A 15,289-nucleotide genomic window follows, 5' to 3' on the forward strand; every position below is an offset into this window, starting at 1 on the left:
GGAGAAGATCATTAATTATGCTTTGGATATGTTGGATTTAAAGTGCCTTTAAGACAACTAAGTAGAGATGCAGAGCAGGTACACAGATTTAGGAGTCTGGAGCTCAGGGCTAGAAAAATGAATTTGAGAGCCAAAAGCATATAGCTGGTGAGTGAAGCCCTAAGTATAAATAAGATGGTCTCAGGGAGGGAGAGAAAATAAAGAGAAAAGAGAAATTTGTCTTAAGGAATGCGTATGAACCAAAAAAGATGCCAAGAGTGTAATATTTCAAGCAACAGTGTTCAGTAATGTGGAAAATATCAAGATGAAGACTGAAAACGTCAATTTAATTGGCAATATGGAAGTTATCAATGATCCATTTCAGTGAAACTATGAGAATAGAGACTAGACTGGTGTGTGTGAATGGTGGGGAGGAAATACAGACTTGGAGTCTAGAAACACCTTTGGAGTGAAGATTAGGAAAAGACAATGAGGACGGGAAGGGGACAGATGAAGAACAGTTGCAGGGAGAGGTGGAATTGAGGAAGGTTCATTTTCTATTTTTAAAGATAAGACTTGAGCATGTTTAAATTCCAATGAAAAGATGCTACAGAAGAGAAAGAAGATAAATATGTGAGAGAAACGAGGTAAGAGTACAAAGTTCCTGAGAAGGCAGGAACTGAAAATCCAAAGCACAGGAAGGAAGGCAGAATGCTTCCTGGTAGGAAGGAGAGAGAGCTCTGACGATAGCTACTGTTTTCTCTGTGAAGGAGGAGATGAAATTATTAGAAGGACGAAGATTAGTAGACATCAGAAATAGTCATTTCCAGTAGAGAGAGAAGGGCGGATCCAGAGAAACACAGTAGGCCTGCAGGACTGCCAGGCCCAACTGATGATGGTGATAATGATGAAAATAATGAAGTTAAAAAAAAATCTAATGTTTGTTATGCACTGATCACTTGGCATCTATTGATTTATTTAATCCTTACATCAACTCTATGAAGCACATACTATTATTATCCCCATTTTACAGATGAAGAAACTGAGGAGGCACAGATGATAAGTAGCTGGCTTTAGGTCACATACCTAGTAAATGGCAGAGCCAGAGCTGGGATCACAACCCAAGCAGTCTGACTCTAGAGCACAAAGTAATATTTAACACTTACTATCTTTAATTTTCTTTACTTATTTACTTCCCTTTATTCTTTCATTGATCCTAGGCTACAGGCCTGTCTGTGTTCTTTGATCACCATCTAAAATTACTGCTAACACTGAGAACAAAGAGATTGTTTCTGATTCCTTTGAAAGAATAATCCTATCTAGTTTCCTTATTCCCATAGTTGCTGGACACCTTCCCCAGTTTTCTATCCTAGGACTAAAAAAATTAAAAAAACAAACAAAACAATTTTGTTGAGGTATTTACATATCTCAAAATTGGCCCACTTTAAGTGTACGGCTCAATGATTTTTAATAAACTTACCAAGCATCACAATACTCCAGTTTTAGAACATTTTCATCACTCTAAAAAGATCCCTTGTGTTCTAAAAGAACCCTTTATAGTTAATCCCAATTCCCACCCACAGCCTCAGGTAACTATAAATCTACTTTGTCTTTATGAATTTGTCTTTTCTGTACATTAATTATAAGCAGAATATGTGGACTTATGTGTCTAGCTACTTTTATTTAGTAAAATGTTTTTGAGGTTCATCTCTGTTAGAGTATGTGTCATCAATTTGTTCTTTTTTATTGCCAAACAGTATTCCATTGTAAGGGTATACCATATTTTGTTTATTAATTCACCAATTGATACACATTTGCATTTTTCTACTTTTGGGCTATTGTGAATAATACTGCCATGAACATTCAAGTGAAAGTCTCTGTGTGGACATGTTTCCATTTCTCTTAGATAGATACCTAGAAGTGGAATTGCTGTGTCATACGATAATTGTACGTTTAATACTTCAGGTGACTGCCACACTTTTCAAGTGGCCAAACCATTTTAGATTCTCAGCAGCAATGTATGACGGCTTCTATTTATCCATAACTCTGCCAATGCTTACTGTTTTCTTTATGATTACAGCCACCCTAATGAGTGTGAAGTGGTATCTCATTGTGGTTTTAACTTGCATTTCCCTAGTGACTAATGATGTTGAGCATATTTTCATGTGTTTATTAGCCATTCCTATGTATTTTTCTGGTGAAACGTGTATTCAAATCTTTTGCTCATTTGTAAGTGTGGTTGTCTCCTTATTAATGGATTGTAAGAGTACTCTGCATGGGATTTTAATAAATATTTCTCATTGGCTATTTTCTAGAGATTGTTAAACCATGCCATAATTTACCTCACAGTTTGCACCCTTCTGAGCACCCCCCACTCCCAAATGTACGAGTTTGCCAGTAAACAACCTGTCTGAAATGATACATAAGAAAGTGGCAGCACTGGTTGCCTCACATATCCTTTTGGAACTTTTGAGATTTGAATCATGTGTAATAATTACATCATCTGAATTATGTTCCACATCTAGACCCTAACCCAGAGTTGTCAGCAGGCAGGGCAAAGACAGTGTTATAAGATGCTTCAGGGGCTTCCCTGGTGGCGCAGTGGTAGAAAGTCCACCTGCTGATGCAGGGGACGTGGGTTTGTGCCCCGGTCCGGGAGGATCCCACATGCCACGGAGCAGCTAGGCCCGTGAGCCATGGCCACTGAGTCTGCGCGTCCGGAGCCTGTGCTCCACAACGGGAGAAGCCACAACAGTGAGAGGCCCCCATACTGAAAAAAAATAAAATAAAATAAGATGCTTGACGGTAGAGAAATTATTTAGCAGACATCTTTTCTTTTCTTGTCTACACTGTATGTGACCTAATTTATGTGTATCTGATTCCCAGTTTTCTCTATCTTCAAGCTTCTCTCTCTGATCTATATTAGAAAAATGATAATAATGGAATAAAGAAACATGAAACAGCAAAATTAGAGTTTTCTTTCTCGAATAAGACATAGCACCTTCTTTTAGTTTTCATTCACTGAATAAATGTAAACATTTTGGACTATAAATGATATGACCATTATTATAACAAAAAGAAACAAGAATTAGATTAGGTCACAGTGGTAGACAGTCAGCCCCAAATCCAATGATCTAAATAAAAATTTGAATACAAAAAACACAAACAAGCCCCCAACCTGCAATAACCTTATAATTGTGCTGGAAAATGAGAATTGTTATTAACAAATGACAATTTTTTAAAGGAATTTTCAGAGGCCAGAAAGTTGGTAAAATTTGGAAATATACAGACAGGGAATATGTTACACCAAGCAAATGATGACAGAAAGAAGGCCAGTGCAGTAATACTAATAGCAAACAAAATAAAATTCAAGGTGAAGAGCATTAAATGGAATTAAGGAGGGCTATTTCATACACATAAAGGAGTCAATCAAATAGAAAAAATGTGAATATTGATTTAGAAATAGCAAAAAAAAACCCTGCTGATGCAGCCAAATAGCAATAATCAGAATATAAGAAACATGTGGGGGGCTTCCCTGGTGACGCAGTGGTTGAGAGTCTGCCTGCCAATGCAGGGGACATGGGTTCGTGCCCCGGTCCAGGAGGATCCCACATGCTGCGGAGGGGCTGGGCCCGTGAGCTATGGCCACCGAGCCTGTGCGTCCGGAGCCTGTGCTCTACAACAGGAGAGGCCACAGCTGTGAGAGGCCCACGTACTGCAAAAAAAAAAAAAAAAAAAAAAAAAGAAAAAGAAAAAAAAAGAAAGATGGTGGGAATAAAAACTAACTATAATTAAATAAGCTAGAAAGAAGCAAAAACTCAAAGCATAAAATATCAAAAAAGAAATTACAGAGTTTCTCTGGTGGCACGGTGGTAAAGAATCCGCCTGTCAACACAGGGGACAGGGGTTCAAGTCCTGATCCGGGAAGATCCCACATGCCACAGAACTAAGCCCACAAGCCACAACTACTGAGCCTGCACTCTAGAGCTTGCGAGCCACAACTACTGAAGCCCGTGCACCTAGACCCCGTGTTCCACAACAAGAGAAGCCACTGCAATGAGAAGCTGATGCACCACAACAAAGAGTAGCTCCTGCTCGCCGCAGCTAGAGAAAGCCCGCATGCAGCAACAAAGACCCAATGCAGCCAAAAATGAATAAATAAATAAATTAAAGAAAAACACAGTGCTGCTCAATAAAAACAAAAGCTGTCTCTTTAGAAACAATTTAAAAAATAGAGTGTAGTTAAGTTCGATCAAGGAAAAAATAAACACAGCTGCACAAGCCTCTTAGATAGCCTCAACCACCAGAGGCCAGACAGCAGAAGCAAGAAGAACTACAATTCTGCAGCCTGTGGAACAAAAACCATATCCACAGAAAGATAGACAAGATGACAAGGCAGAGGGCTATGTACCAGATGAAGGAACAAGATAAAACCCCAGAAAAACAACTAAATGAAGTGGAGATAGGCAACCTTCCAGAAAAAGAATTCAGAATGATGATAGTGAAGATGATCCAGGACCTTGGAAAAAGAATGGAGGCAAAAGTTGAGAAGATGCCAGAAATGTTTAACAAAGATTTAGAAGAATTAAAGAACAAACAAACAGAGATGAACAATACAATAACTGAAATGAAAAATACACTAGAAGGAATCAATAGCAGAATAACTGAGGCAGAAAAGCAGATAAGGGACCTGGAAGACAGAATGGTGGAATTCACTGCTGCAGAACACAATAAAGAAAAAAGAATGAAAAGAAATGAAGACAGCCTAAGAGACCTCTGGGACAACATTAAACATAACAACATTAGCATTGTAGGGGTCCCAGAAGAAGAGAGAGAGAAAGGACCTGAAAAAATATTTAAAGAGATCATAGTCGAAAACTTCCCTAATATGGGAAAGGAAATAGCCACCCAAGTCCAGGAAGTGCAGAGAGTCCCATATAGGATAAACCCAAGGAGAAACATGCCGAGACACATAGTAATCAAATTGGCAAAAATTAAAGACAAAGAAAAATTACTGAAAGCAGCAAGGGAACAACAACAAATAACATACAAGGGAACTCCCATAAGGTTAACAGCTGATTTCTCAGCAGAAACTCTACAAGCCAGAAGGGAGTGGCATGATATACTTAAAGTGATGAAAGGGAAGAACCTAAAACAAAGGTTACTCTACCCAGCAAGGATCTCATTCAGACTTGATGGAGAAATCAAAAGCTTTACAGGCAAGCAAAAGCTAAGAATTCAGCACCACCAAACCAGCTCTACAACAAATGCTAAAGGAACTTCTCTAAGTGGGAAACACAAGAGAAGAAAAGGACCTACAAAACCAAACCCAAAACAGTTAAGAAAATGGTCATAGGAACATACGTATCAATAATTACCTTAAACATGAATGGATTAAATGCTCCAACCAAAAGACAGGCTCGCTGAATGGATACAAAAACAAAACCCATATATATGCTGTCTACAAGGGACCCACTTCAGACCTAGGACACATACTGATGGCAAGTGAGGGGCTGGAAAAAGATATTCCATGCAAATGGAAATCAAAAGAAAGCTGGAGTAGCTATACTCATATCAGATAAAATAGACTTTAAAATAAAGAATGTTACAAGAGACAAGGAGGGACACTACATAATGATCAAGGGATCAATCCAAGAAGAAGATATAACAATTATGAATATATATGCACCCAACATAGGAGCACCTCAATACATAAGGCAACTGCTAACAGCTATAAAAGAGGAAATCGACAGTAACACAACAATAGTGGGGGACTTTTAACACCTCATCTACAATGATGGACAGATCATCCAAACAGAAAATTAATAAGGAAACATGAGCTTTAACTGACACAATAGACCAGATAGATTTAATTGATATTTATAGGACATTCCATCTAAAAACAGCAGATTACACTTTCTTCCCAAGTGCGCACAGAACATTCTTGGGTCACGAATTAAGCCTCAGTAAATTTAAGAAAATTAAAATCATATCAAGCATCTTTTCTGACCACAACACGATGAGATTAGAAATCAATTACAGGGAAAAAAACGTAAAAAAACAAACACATGGAGGCTAAACAATACATTACTAAATAACCAAGAGATCACTGCAGAAATCAAAGAGGAAATCAAAAAATACCTAGAGACAAATCACAATGAAAACACGATGATCCAAAACCTATGGGATGCAGCAAAAGCAGTTCTAAGAGGGAAGTTTACAGCTATACAAGCCTACCTCAAGAAACAAGGAAAATCTGAAATATACAATCTAACCTTACACCTAAAGGAACTAGAGAAAGAAGAACAAACAAAACCCAAAGTTAGTAGAAGGAAAGAAACCATAAAGATCAGAGCAGAAATAAATGAAATAGAAACAAAGAAAACAATAGCAAAGATCAATAAAACTAAAAGCTGGTTCTTTGAGAAGATAAACAAAATTGATAAGCCATTAGCCAGACTCATCAAGAAAAAGAGGGAGAGGACTCAAATCAATAAAATTTGAAATGAAAAAGGAGAAGTTACAACAGACACCACAGAAATACAAAGCATCTAAGAGACTACTGCAGACAACTCTATGCCAATAAAATGGACAACCTGGAAGAAATGGACAAATTCTTAGAAAGGTATAACCTTCCAAGACTGAACCAGAAAGAAGTAGAAAATATGAACAGACCAATCACAAGTAATGAAATTGAAACTGTGACTAGAAAGCTTCCAACAAACAAAAGTCTAATACCAGATGGCTTCACAGGTGAATTCTATCAAACATTTAGAGAATAGCTAACACCCATCCTTCTCAAACTCTTCCAAAAGATTGCAGAGGAAGGAACACTCCCAAACTCATTCTATGAGGCCACCATCACGCTGATACCAAAACCAGACAAAGATACTACAAAAAAAGAAAATTACAGACTAATATCACTGATGAATATAGATGCAAAAATCCTCAACAAAATACTAGCAAACAGAATCCAACAACACATTAAAAAGATCATACACCATGATCAAGTGGATCAAAGGGATTTATCCCAGGGATGCAAGGATTCCTCAATATATGCAAATCAATCAATGTGATACACCATGTTAACAAATTGAAGGAGAAAAACCATATCATCTCAATAGATGCAGAAAAAGCTTCTGACAAAATTCAACACCCATTTATGATAAAAACTCTCCAGAAAGTTGGCATAGAGGGAACCTACCTCAACATAATGAAGGCCGTATAAGACAAACCCACAGCCAACATCGTTCTCAATGGTGAAAAACTGAAAGCATTTCCTCTAAGATCAGGAACAAGACAAGGATGTCCACTCTCACCACTATTATTCAACATAGTTTTAGAAGTCCTAGCCACGGCAATCAGAGAAGAAAAATAAAAGGAATACAAATTGGAAAAGAAGAATTAAAGCTGTCACTGTTTGCAGATGACGTGATACTATACATAAAGAATCTTAAAGATGCTACCAGAAAACTACTAGAGCTAATCAATGAATTTGGTAAAGCTGCAGGATACAAAATTAATGCACAGAAATCTCTTGCATTCCTATACACTAATGATGAAAAATCTGAAAGAGAAATGAAGGAAACACTCTCATTTACCATTGAAACAAAAAGAAGAAAATACCTAGGAATAAACCTACCTAGGGAGACAAAAGACCTATATGCAGAAAACTATAAGACACTGATGAAAGAAATTAAAGATGATACAAACGGAGAGATATACCATGTTCCTGGATTAGAAGAATCAATATTGTGAGAATGACTATACTACCCAAAGCAATCTACAGATTCAATGCAATCCCTATCAAATTACCGATGGCACTTTTTACAAAATGAGAACAAAAAAATCTTAAAATTTTTATGAAGACACAAAAGACCCCGAATAGCCAAAGCAGTCTTGAGGGAAAAAAATGGAGCTGGAGGAATCAGACTCCCTGACTTCAGACTATACTACAAAGCTACAGTAATCAAGACAATATGGTACTGGCACAAAAACAGAAATATAGATCAATGGAACAACATAGAAAATGCAGAGATAAACCCATGCACCTATGGTACATTAATCTATGGCAAAGGAGGCAAGGATATACAATGGAGAAAAGACAGTCTCTTCAATAAGTGGTGCTGGGAAAACCGGACAGCTACATGTAAAAGAATAAAATTAGAACTCTCCCTAACACCATACACAAAAATAAACTCAAAATGGATTAGAGACCTAAATGTAAGACCGGACCCTATAAAACTCTTAGAGGAAAACATAGGAAGAACACTCTTTGACATAAATCACAGCAAGATTTTTTTTTTTTTTTTTTGCGGTACGCAAGCATGTGGGATCTTCCTGGACCGGGGCACGAACCCATGTCCCCTGCATCGGCAGGCGGACGCTCAGTCACTGCGCCACCAGGGAAGCCCCCACAGCAAGATTTTTTTTGATCCACTTCCTAGAGTAATGGAAATAAAAATAAACAAATGGGACCTAATGAAACTCAAAACCTTTTGCACAGCAAAGGAAACCATAAACAAGACAAAAAGACAACCCTCAGAGTGGGAGAAAATATTTGCAAACAAATCAATGGACAAAGGATTAATCTCCAAAATATATAAACAGCTCATGCAGCTCAATATTAAAAAAAAAAAAACAACCCAATTGAAAAATGGGCAGAAGATCTAAATAGACATTTCTCCAAAGAAGACCTAAATAGACATTTCTCCAAAGAAGACATACAGATGGCCAAGAAGTACATGAAAAGCTGCTCAACATCACTAACTATTAAAGAAATGCAAATCAAAACTACAATGAGGGCTTCCCTAGTGGTGCAGTGGTTGAGAGTCCACCTGCCTATGCAGGGTACATGGGTTCGTGCCCTGGTCTGGGAAGATCCCCCATGCCACAGAGCGGCTGGGCCCGTGAATCATGGCTGCTGAGCCTGCGCGTCCGGAGCCTGTGCTCCGTGGCGAGAGAGGCCACAACAGTGAGAGGCCCGCGTACCGCAAAAACAAAACAAAACAAAACAAAACTACAATGAGGTATCACCTCACACCAGTTAGAATGGGCATCATCAGAAAGTCTATGAACAACAAGTGCTGGAGAGGGTGTGGAGAAAAGGGAACCCTCTTGCACTGTTGGTGGGAATGTAAATTGATACAGCCACTATAGAGAACAATATGGAGGTTCCTTAAAAAACTAAAAAGAGAATTACCATATGACCCAGCAATCCCACTACTGTGCATATACCCAGAGAAAACCATAATTCAGAAAGACACATGCACCCCAATGTTCACTGCAGCACTATTTACAATAGACAGGTCATGGAAGCAATCTAAATGCCCATCGACAGACGAATGGATAAAGAAGATGTGGTACATATATACAATGGAGTATTACTCAGCAATAAAAAGGAACGAAATTGGGTTATTTGTAGAGACGTGGATGGATCTAGAGACTGTCATACAGAGTGAAGTCAGTCAGAAAGAAAAAAACAAATATCATATATTATTAACGCATGTATGTGGAACCTAGAAAAATTGTACAGATGAACCGGTTTGCAGGGCAGAAATAGAGACAGAGAGGTAGAGAACAAACATATGGACACCAAGGGGGGAAAGCGGCGGGGGGTGGGGGTGTGATGAATTGGGCGATTGGGATTGACATGTATACACTGATGTGTATAAATTGATGACTAATAAGAACCTGCTATATTAAAAAAAAAAAACAACACCACCAAAACACAGATAAACTACACTGGAAAGCCAAAAGGGGTGATAATAACCAGAACGCCACATAGAGTAATGTCAATGACACTGAATAAGAAGCAAAGAGATACTGGTTTTTTGGGTTTTTTTTTAAAGTCCTTAAGAGTCAACATTGCAAAAAGGACACTTATTCTTTATATTACAAATATTTGGTTTATATTGACTTAGGACAGCCAGGTTAAACTACTTTTAGCAATATGACGATTGCACTGTACTTAAACTGCCTATTTAGCAAATACATGTTTCCACATATTTCAAATTTAGATGTACTGAATCCAAAGATATTTAAAAAGACAAGCATGGACAAATATAGTCTTAAAAAGGACTCTACACTTTCAAAACCTGTACTTTTAACATTAGAAACAGTTGTCTTCCCTGTGTATAAATGGGCCTGCACTGTTTTTGGCTCAAAACAGAACTGTTCATTATTTGATCAAATTTTCCACAGGTGGAAAATATGTGCTGGCCATGACAGGACATGACAAATTTGTTTTGTATACAAAAGTTTTCTCTCATTATAAAAACTGGACATTGTTAGTATAAAAAAGTTACAAAACAACTGGCCAAACCAGAAAAACTAGGAGGTATTAAGAATGGTTATCTGCCTTTTCATATTATTTCTGATACACTATGTTTGTGTATATCTTTTAAAAAATGGGATCAAAGTGTACATGCTACTTTGTATATCATAAACATTTAAAAATATCAGTAAATGCTTCATTGTGTTTTTAGGAATTATATTTAGAAAACAGCACTATGCTGATGTTTCACTCTTTGCAGTCTCTTCTTTTTTCATGATCTGGAATGTGAGTCTGAATCTGGCTGCATGTTAGAAACTTTCCATTGATGTGTCTCAAATCTGTCCCCAAATACTGAGCCAATTTTTCATAGCAACAATTCTGTTGTTTATTGTTCAATGTGGATTTTTATTCAGCTTTTCTTTTGCTCCTGTTGCACAGAGACAGGTCTTCCTGCAGTTGACTAAAGAAGCAAATAATTTCCTGAAAATTTATTTTCTCTGAGCCTCCCACATGCTTCTCCGAGACTTATTCAGCAATAGTTCACTTAAGACCCATGTAGGTTTTCTTATTATTTACCTATAAACAAGGTGAGAAGTGCCCAAATTCGCTGGCTATAAACAGATAGGTGAGGGGATGGTCTTTTACACCCCCATCCTTCTATATGGTGATCAAAACCAAATTTCAGCTGCAGAGCTGACAAATACGCACAAGCCTCAGTAACATTCAGTTTCTAGCATGTATAAATATACAGTATTTGTGTTCCACTGAGATAGTACCTTCCCCATACTTCCACTGCTTGGTCTTCTTGTTACTCACTGATAGTATATTAAACATGACTTTTCCTAGGATATACTGCTACCAACGTTTCTGCTTTCTCTAAGCTCCTCTTAAGTTCTTTACTAATCACCATTATCAAGGTATTAATTATTAAGCCAATCCAGATTATAGAGGAAGATAAGTATAAATATCTTCTAAATGATGGCCTTGGCTCTTTTATGTTTTATTTTTATCATAGTTACACACAGTTGAAATAATCATTAGTTCTAAAGCCTTGTGACAATGAACAGTGGTCTTTCACACTTGCTTGCTCTGTCCCATTTCCTGCTATCTTAAGGCAAACAGTTTCATCTCCTTCAGAGGATTTTTTTTTTTTTTTTTTGAACTCACTTCTCTATCTCTAAATAACCTGCTTGTGTTGCCAGGTTCTACTTTTCTTAGTTTAATGCCTCATTTATTGATTTCCTATTATGTAAGATGAGGACTGATTTCTCTTTTATCAATATTCCACCCTTAACACACCACACTCATCCTGTTCCTCTATTTGTCCAATTTACATTTTATAGTTAGATAAGTTGTTCCCTATTTGCATTATTTTGACTATTAAATTATAGTCATGAGTGACAGGTAGTATACTATGATTCTTTCCTTTACAACTTCTCGTTGTCCATGGAGTATCTTTTTTTTGTTTTGTTTATTTGGTGTTCTGTGTACTTATGACACCCTCACAGTTTCTCTCCTACTGTGTAAATTTCTTTTCCTTTCAATAAATTCAAAAACATTAAGTAGTCTACTGATTTCATCTTCTTAGACTCATCTCTCCCAGAATCTTCTCAATTGTACCAACAGGGACTCGTTACTTTCTCTATCATTAGTCTCAGAATCTCCCTTCATCTTCATTCTGGGGAGTCTTTCATGTCTTTCTCTTGTATTGTATTCTTTATGTCTTGGATCCCAAATGGATCCCAAATCTTCATTTTTCTTGCTTTGCTTTCTCATTTTAACTATATCCACTAATAGCTTCCAGAAAACAGTATAGAGAAATACATATTTTTGATACTTTGACTATCTGAAAATGCATTCTACTCTCAAATTTAATAAGCAGTTGACTAGAGATAAATTTATAGGCTTGTGTGGTATAATAAAAAATATATATATATGGTCTTTGTCCCTTTGTTCTTTGCACAGAGCTTCAAAAACCCTTGGAATTTCTTGAGCTTGCCATGCAGATGAGGTGACCCATGGGGGATCCCTAGATAGCTTCAGGATGGGTGCTGGTCACCTGAAAGGCCAACCATGTGACTAGATGGTTGAACTAGTCAAGACTGACTTCCAGGGATGGGAAGGGTGCTGGAATCTGAGTTCAATCATGTAGCCACTTGTTTAATCAAGCATGCCTACATAATGAAACCCCAATAAAAACTCTGGACACTGAAGCTCAATGCAGCTTCCTGCTTGGTGAACACAAAGATGTCCTGGGAGAGTGATGTGTCCAGATTCCATGAGAGATCACGGAAGCTCTGCATCCTCCACCCTCACCTTCTCTAGGTCCTGCCTTATGTGTCTCACTCGGCTGTTCCTGATCTGCATCCTTTATAATAAAACTGTAATCATAAGTGTAGAACTTTTACTGACTTCTGAGTCACTGAAGTGAATTATCAAACCTAAGGCTGTTGTAGGACACCCCAAATTTGCAGAAGTATGGGAGGCTTGGCATCTGAAGTGGGAGTAGTCTTGTGAAGGGCTCTGCCCTTAACCTGTAAGGTCTAGGCTCCCTCCAAGTAGTTAATGTCAGAACTGAACTGTAGTGCAATACACCCACTTGGGTAGAATTTATAACAAGCTGGGCAGAGTGCAGATGGTTTGGGACACCTGAAACTTGCCTGGTACCTGAAGTGAGGGCAGTCTTGTGAATGACTTTACCCTTAAATGTAGGGTCTACGCTAAGTCTGGGTAGTGTCAGAACTGATTTGAACTGTAGGACAACTAGTGGTGTCAGAGAACTGGTTTGGGAACATAGCTGAAAATAATCTTACAGAAGTTTTAAGAAATTGCTACGCTACTTCCCAGATTCTAGTGTGCTGTTCATATACCTAAAGACATTTGTATTCCTGTTTCTTTGTGTGAAATTTGTTTTCTTCTCCTTCTCTACAAGGTTTTAAGATTTTCTCTTTATTCTCAGTGAGATGAAATTTCATTATGATGTACCTAGTGTGGGATTTTCATCTGTGGCATTGGATACTGGAGAGACCATTTTATTTGGAAAACTATGCCCTTCAGTTCTGGGGAATTTTAATTTATTTTTAGGATTTCCTTCCTCTAGTTTGTCCATTCTCTTCCTGGAACCCCCTTTTTATTTGGATATTGAACCTTCCTAGAATAATTCTCTGACTTTCTTATCTTATCTATTTTCCATTGCATTATTCCTTTGTGCTATTTTCTGAGAAATTTATCTTTTAACCTTTCTGTTGAGTTTTTCATTTCTACTATTACAATTTTAATTCCCAAGAACTCTTTTTTAAATTCTCTGAATGTTCCTTTTGTATACCATCATTTTCTCACTTTATGAATTATCTTTTATCTTGAGAATATTAATGTTAGTTCTATCTTTAAGTTTTCTTCTTCTTGCATAGTCTTTATTTCCATTAAATCTTTTTTATTAGAAACTTTCTTAAAATCTCTGGTGGTCTTTAGCTGTCTAGCCATATTTAGGAATGGACTGCCTATGAAGCTCTATGCCTAAAGGATGGAGTCTGTCAGCTGTAGCCATCCAGTAGGGTGGTCTAGCTGGGATGTTTTATTGAGGAATCCTCCAGTGTCAGTACCTTTAGGTCTCTCTTCCTGGGTTAGTCTCATTTCTTAGAGAAGTTGCTTCTAGAAACTTGCCTGTATTATAAAGCTGGATGCCAATGAGGGTTTCAGCATTCAGTAAGGAAATTTTCACTTATTTCAGTTTTTAGTATGATACCTCCCTCCCAACTTCAACTATACTAGGATTACCCTTATCCAAAAACCCTTTGTTTTACCTTTTCCAGAATAAATCTCTCAGCTTTTGCTGAGACTGGAAAGTAGTAGTCACTTAGCCATGCAGATTGAAGAGAGGTTCTGGAGGCTCCACCGGCTTCTTAAACTTTCAGTCATCCTCTTGCTTTTAACCTCTTTCTTAATCCCCACATCCAGAGGTAGCACATCCAGGTGTAACCAATTCTGGAATCTTGTAGGACTCCACAGTGTAAAATGGGTTGCTTCCTGACTTCCTACTGCTGACTCAGGGATCAACTCTCTACCATAAGCTAGAAGAGTAATTTGTTTACCTGCTTTCCAGCTCCCCAAATTTTATTGATGTCACCTCCCCTGGTATTTGTGATTTTTCATTTTATCCTTTTACTGTCATTTTAATGGAGTTTGTAGAGTAAGCATAGATATATGTGTATGATCAATTCTTACTATGGATTACAAACAAAGAGATAGCTTATTTACAAATTGTTAGTAGCCAAATTAAGTTAGTTATCTGATTATATGAAAACAGATAACTGAAGTAAGGTATCTGTGTTTATGGCTCTATAAACTTTAACTGCCTTAAAGTTATGAAGAAACCAAAGTAGTAAAGGTTTTTGAAATCTATTTAATTTAGTGAAAAAACTTATAAACTTATTAAGTGTCTCAATTCTTTAGAGGACCTATTTCAATGATGCCACATTAATTATACCTATTTCCTCTTCTTAGAATAACTACCTATATTTATGTCTGCAAACAAAAGAGACAATTTACTAACCTCTGCTTCTGTTGCTTGGGACTGTAAAAGCTGTCGTATACGAAGTATGTCCTTCTCTATTTGTTGAATTCTGGTTATTCTTCGCTAAAATAAAATAAGTAACCAAATTAGATCTATTTTTATTAAAAACATTGGTTTAAATAACTGTACTATGGTTACCATTTAACAGCTTGGGGTTATACCAAACCACTCTTATATAAGAATTACATATGTATATATATTCATACACTGATGACATATTAGGATCAGTTCAATTTTTTAAATAAATCTAACTTTATACAACAGATCTCTAGATCTACTTAGGAAAACTATAAAAATACAAGTCATATATCAAATTGTATGATGCATATAGTGTGAAATTGGTATTTAAAAGCTAGTCTCAAAAACTACTTCAACAAAGAGAAAATTACATCTGAATTTAATGTTCTATATTAATCCAGGTGTCAGTACAGTGTAATGGATTTATACAAAGCATGGTATAC

General features: G+C 37.1%; 1 protein-coding gene across 11 annotated transcripts in view; it reads right to left on the reverse strand.

Annotated features, from left to right (window-relative positions):
* The window catches only part of APC (APC regulator of WNT signaling pathway), a 135,938-nt gene that overhangs the window by 38,461 nt on the left and 82,188 nt on the right, over positions 1-15,289 (reverse strand). For 7 of the 11 annotated variants that reach the window (XM_065874756.1, XM_065874749.1, XM_065874747.1 and 4 more), the window contains exon 6: positions 14,808-14,891. The exons of the other annotated variants lie outside the window; for them this stretch is intronic. In XM_065874756.1, coding sequence (XP_065730828.1) covers positions 14,808-14,891 — 84 coding nt within the window. The remainder of the gene's footprint in view (positions 1-14,807; positions 14,892-15,289) is intronic. 11 annotated transcript variants of the gene reach the window in all.

Source organism: Phocoena phocoena, chromosome 3 (assembly GCF_963924675.1).
Source record: "Phocoena phocoena chromosome 3, mPhoPho1.1, whole genome shotgun sequence".
Lineage (NCBI taxonomy): Eukaryota > Metazoa > Chordata > Mammalia > Artiodactyla > Phocoenidae > Phocoena > Phocoena phocoena.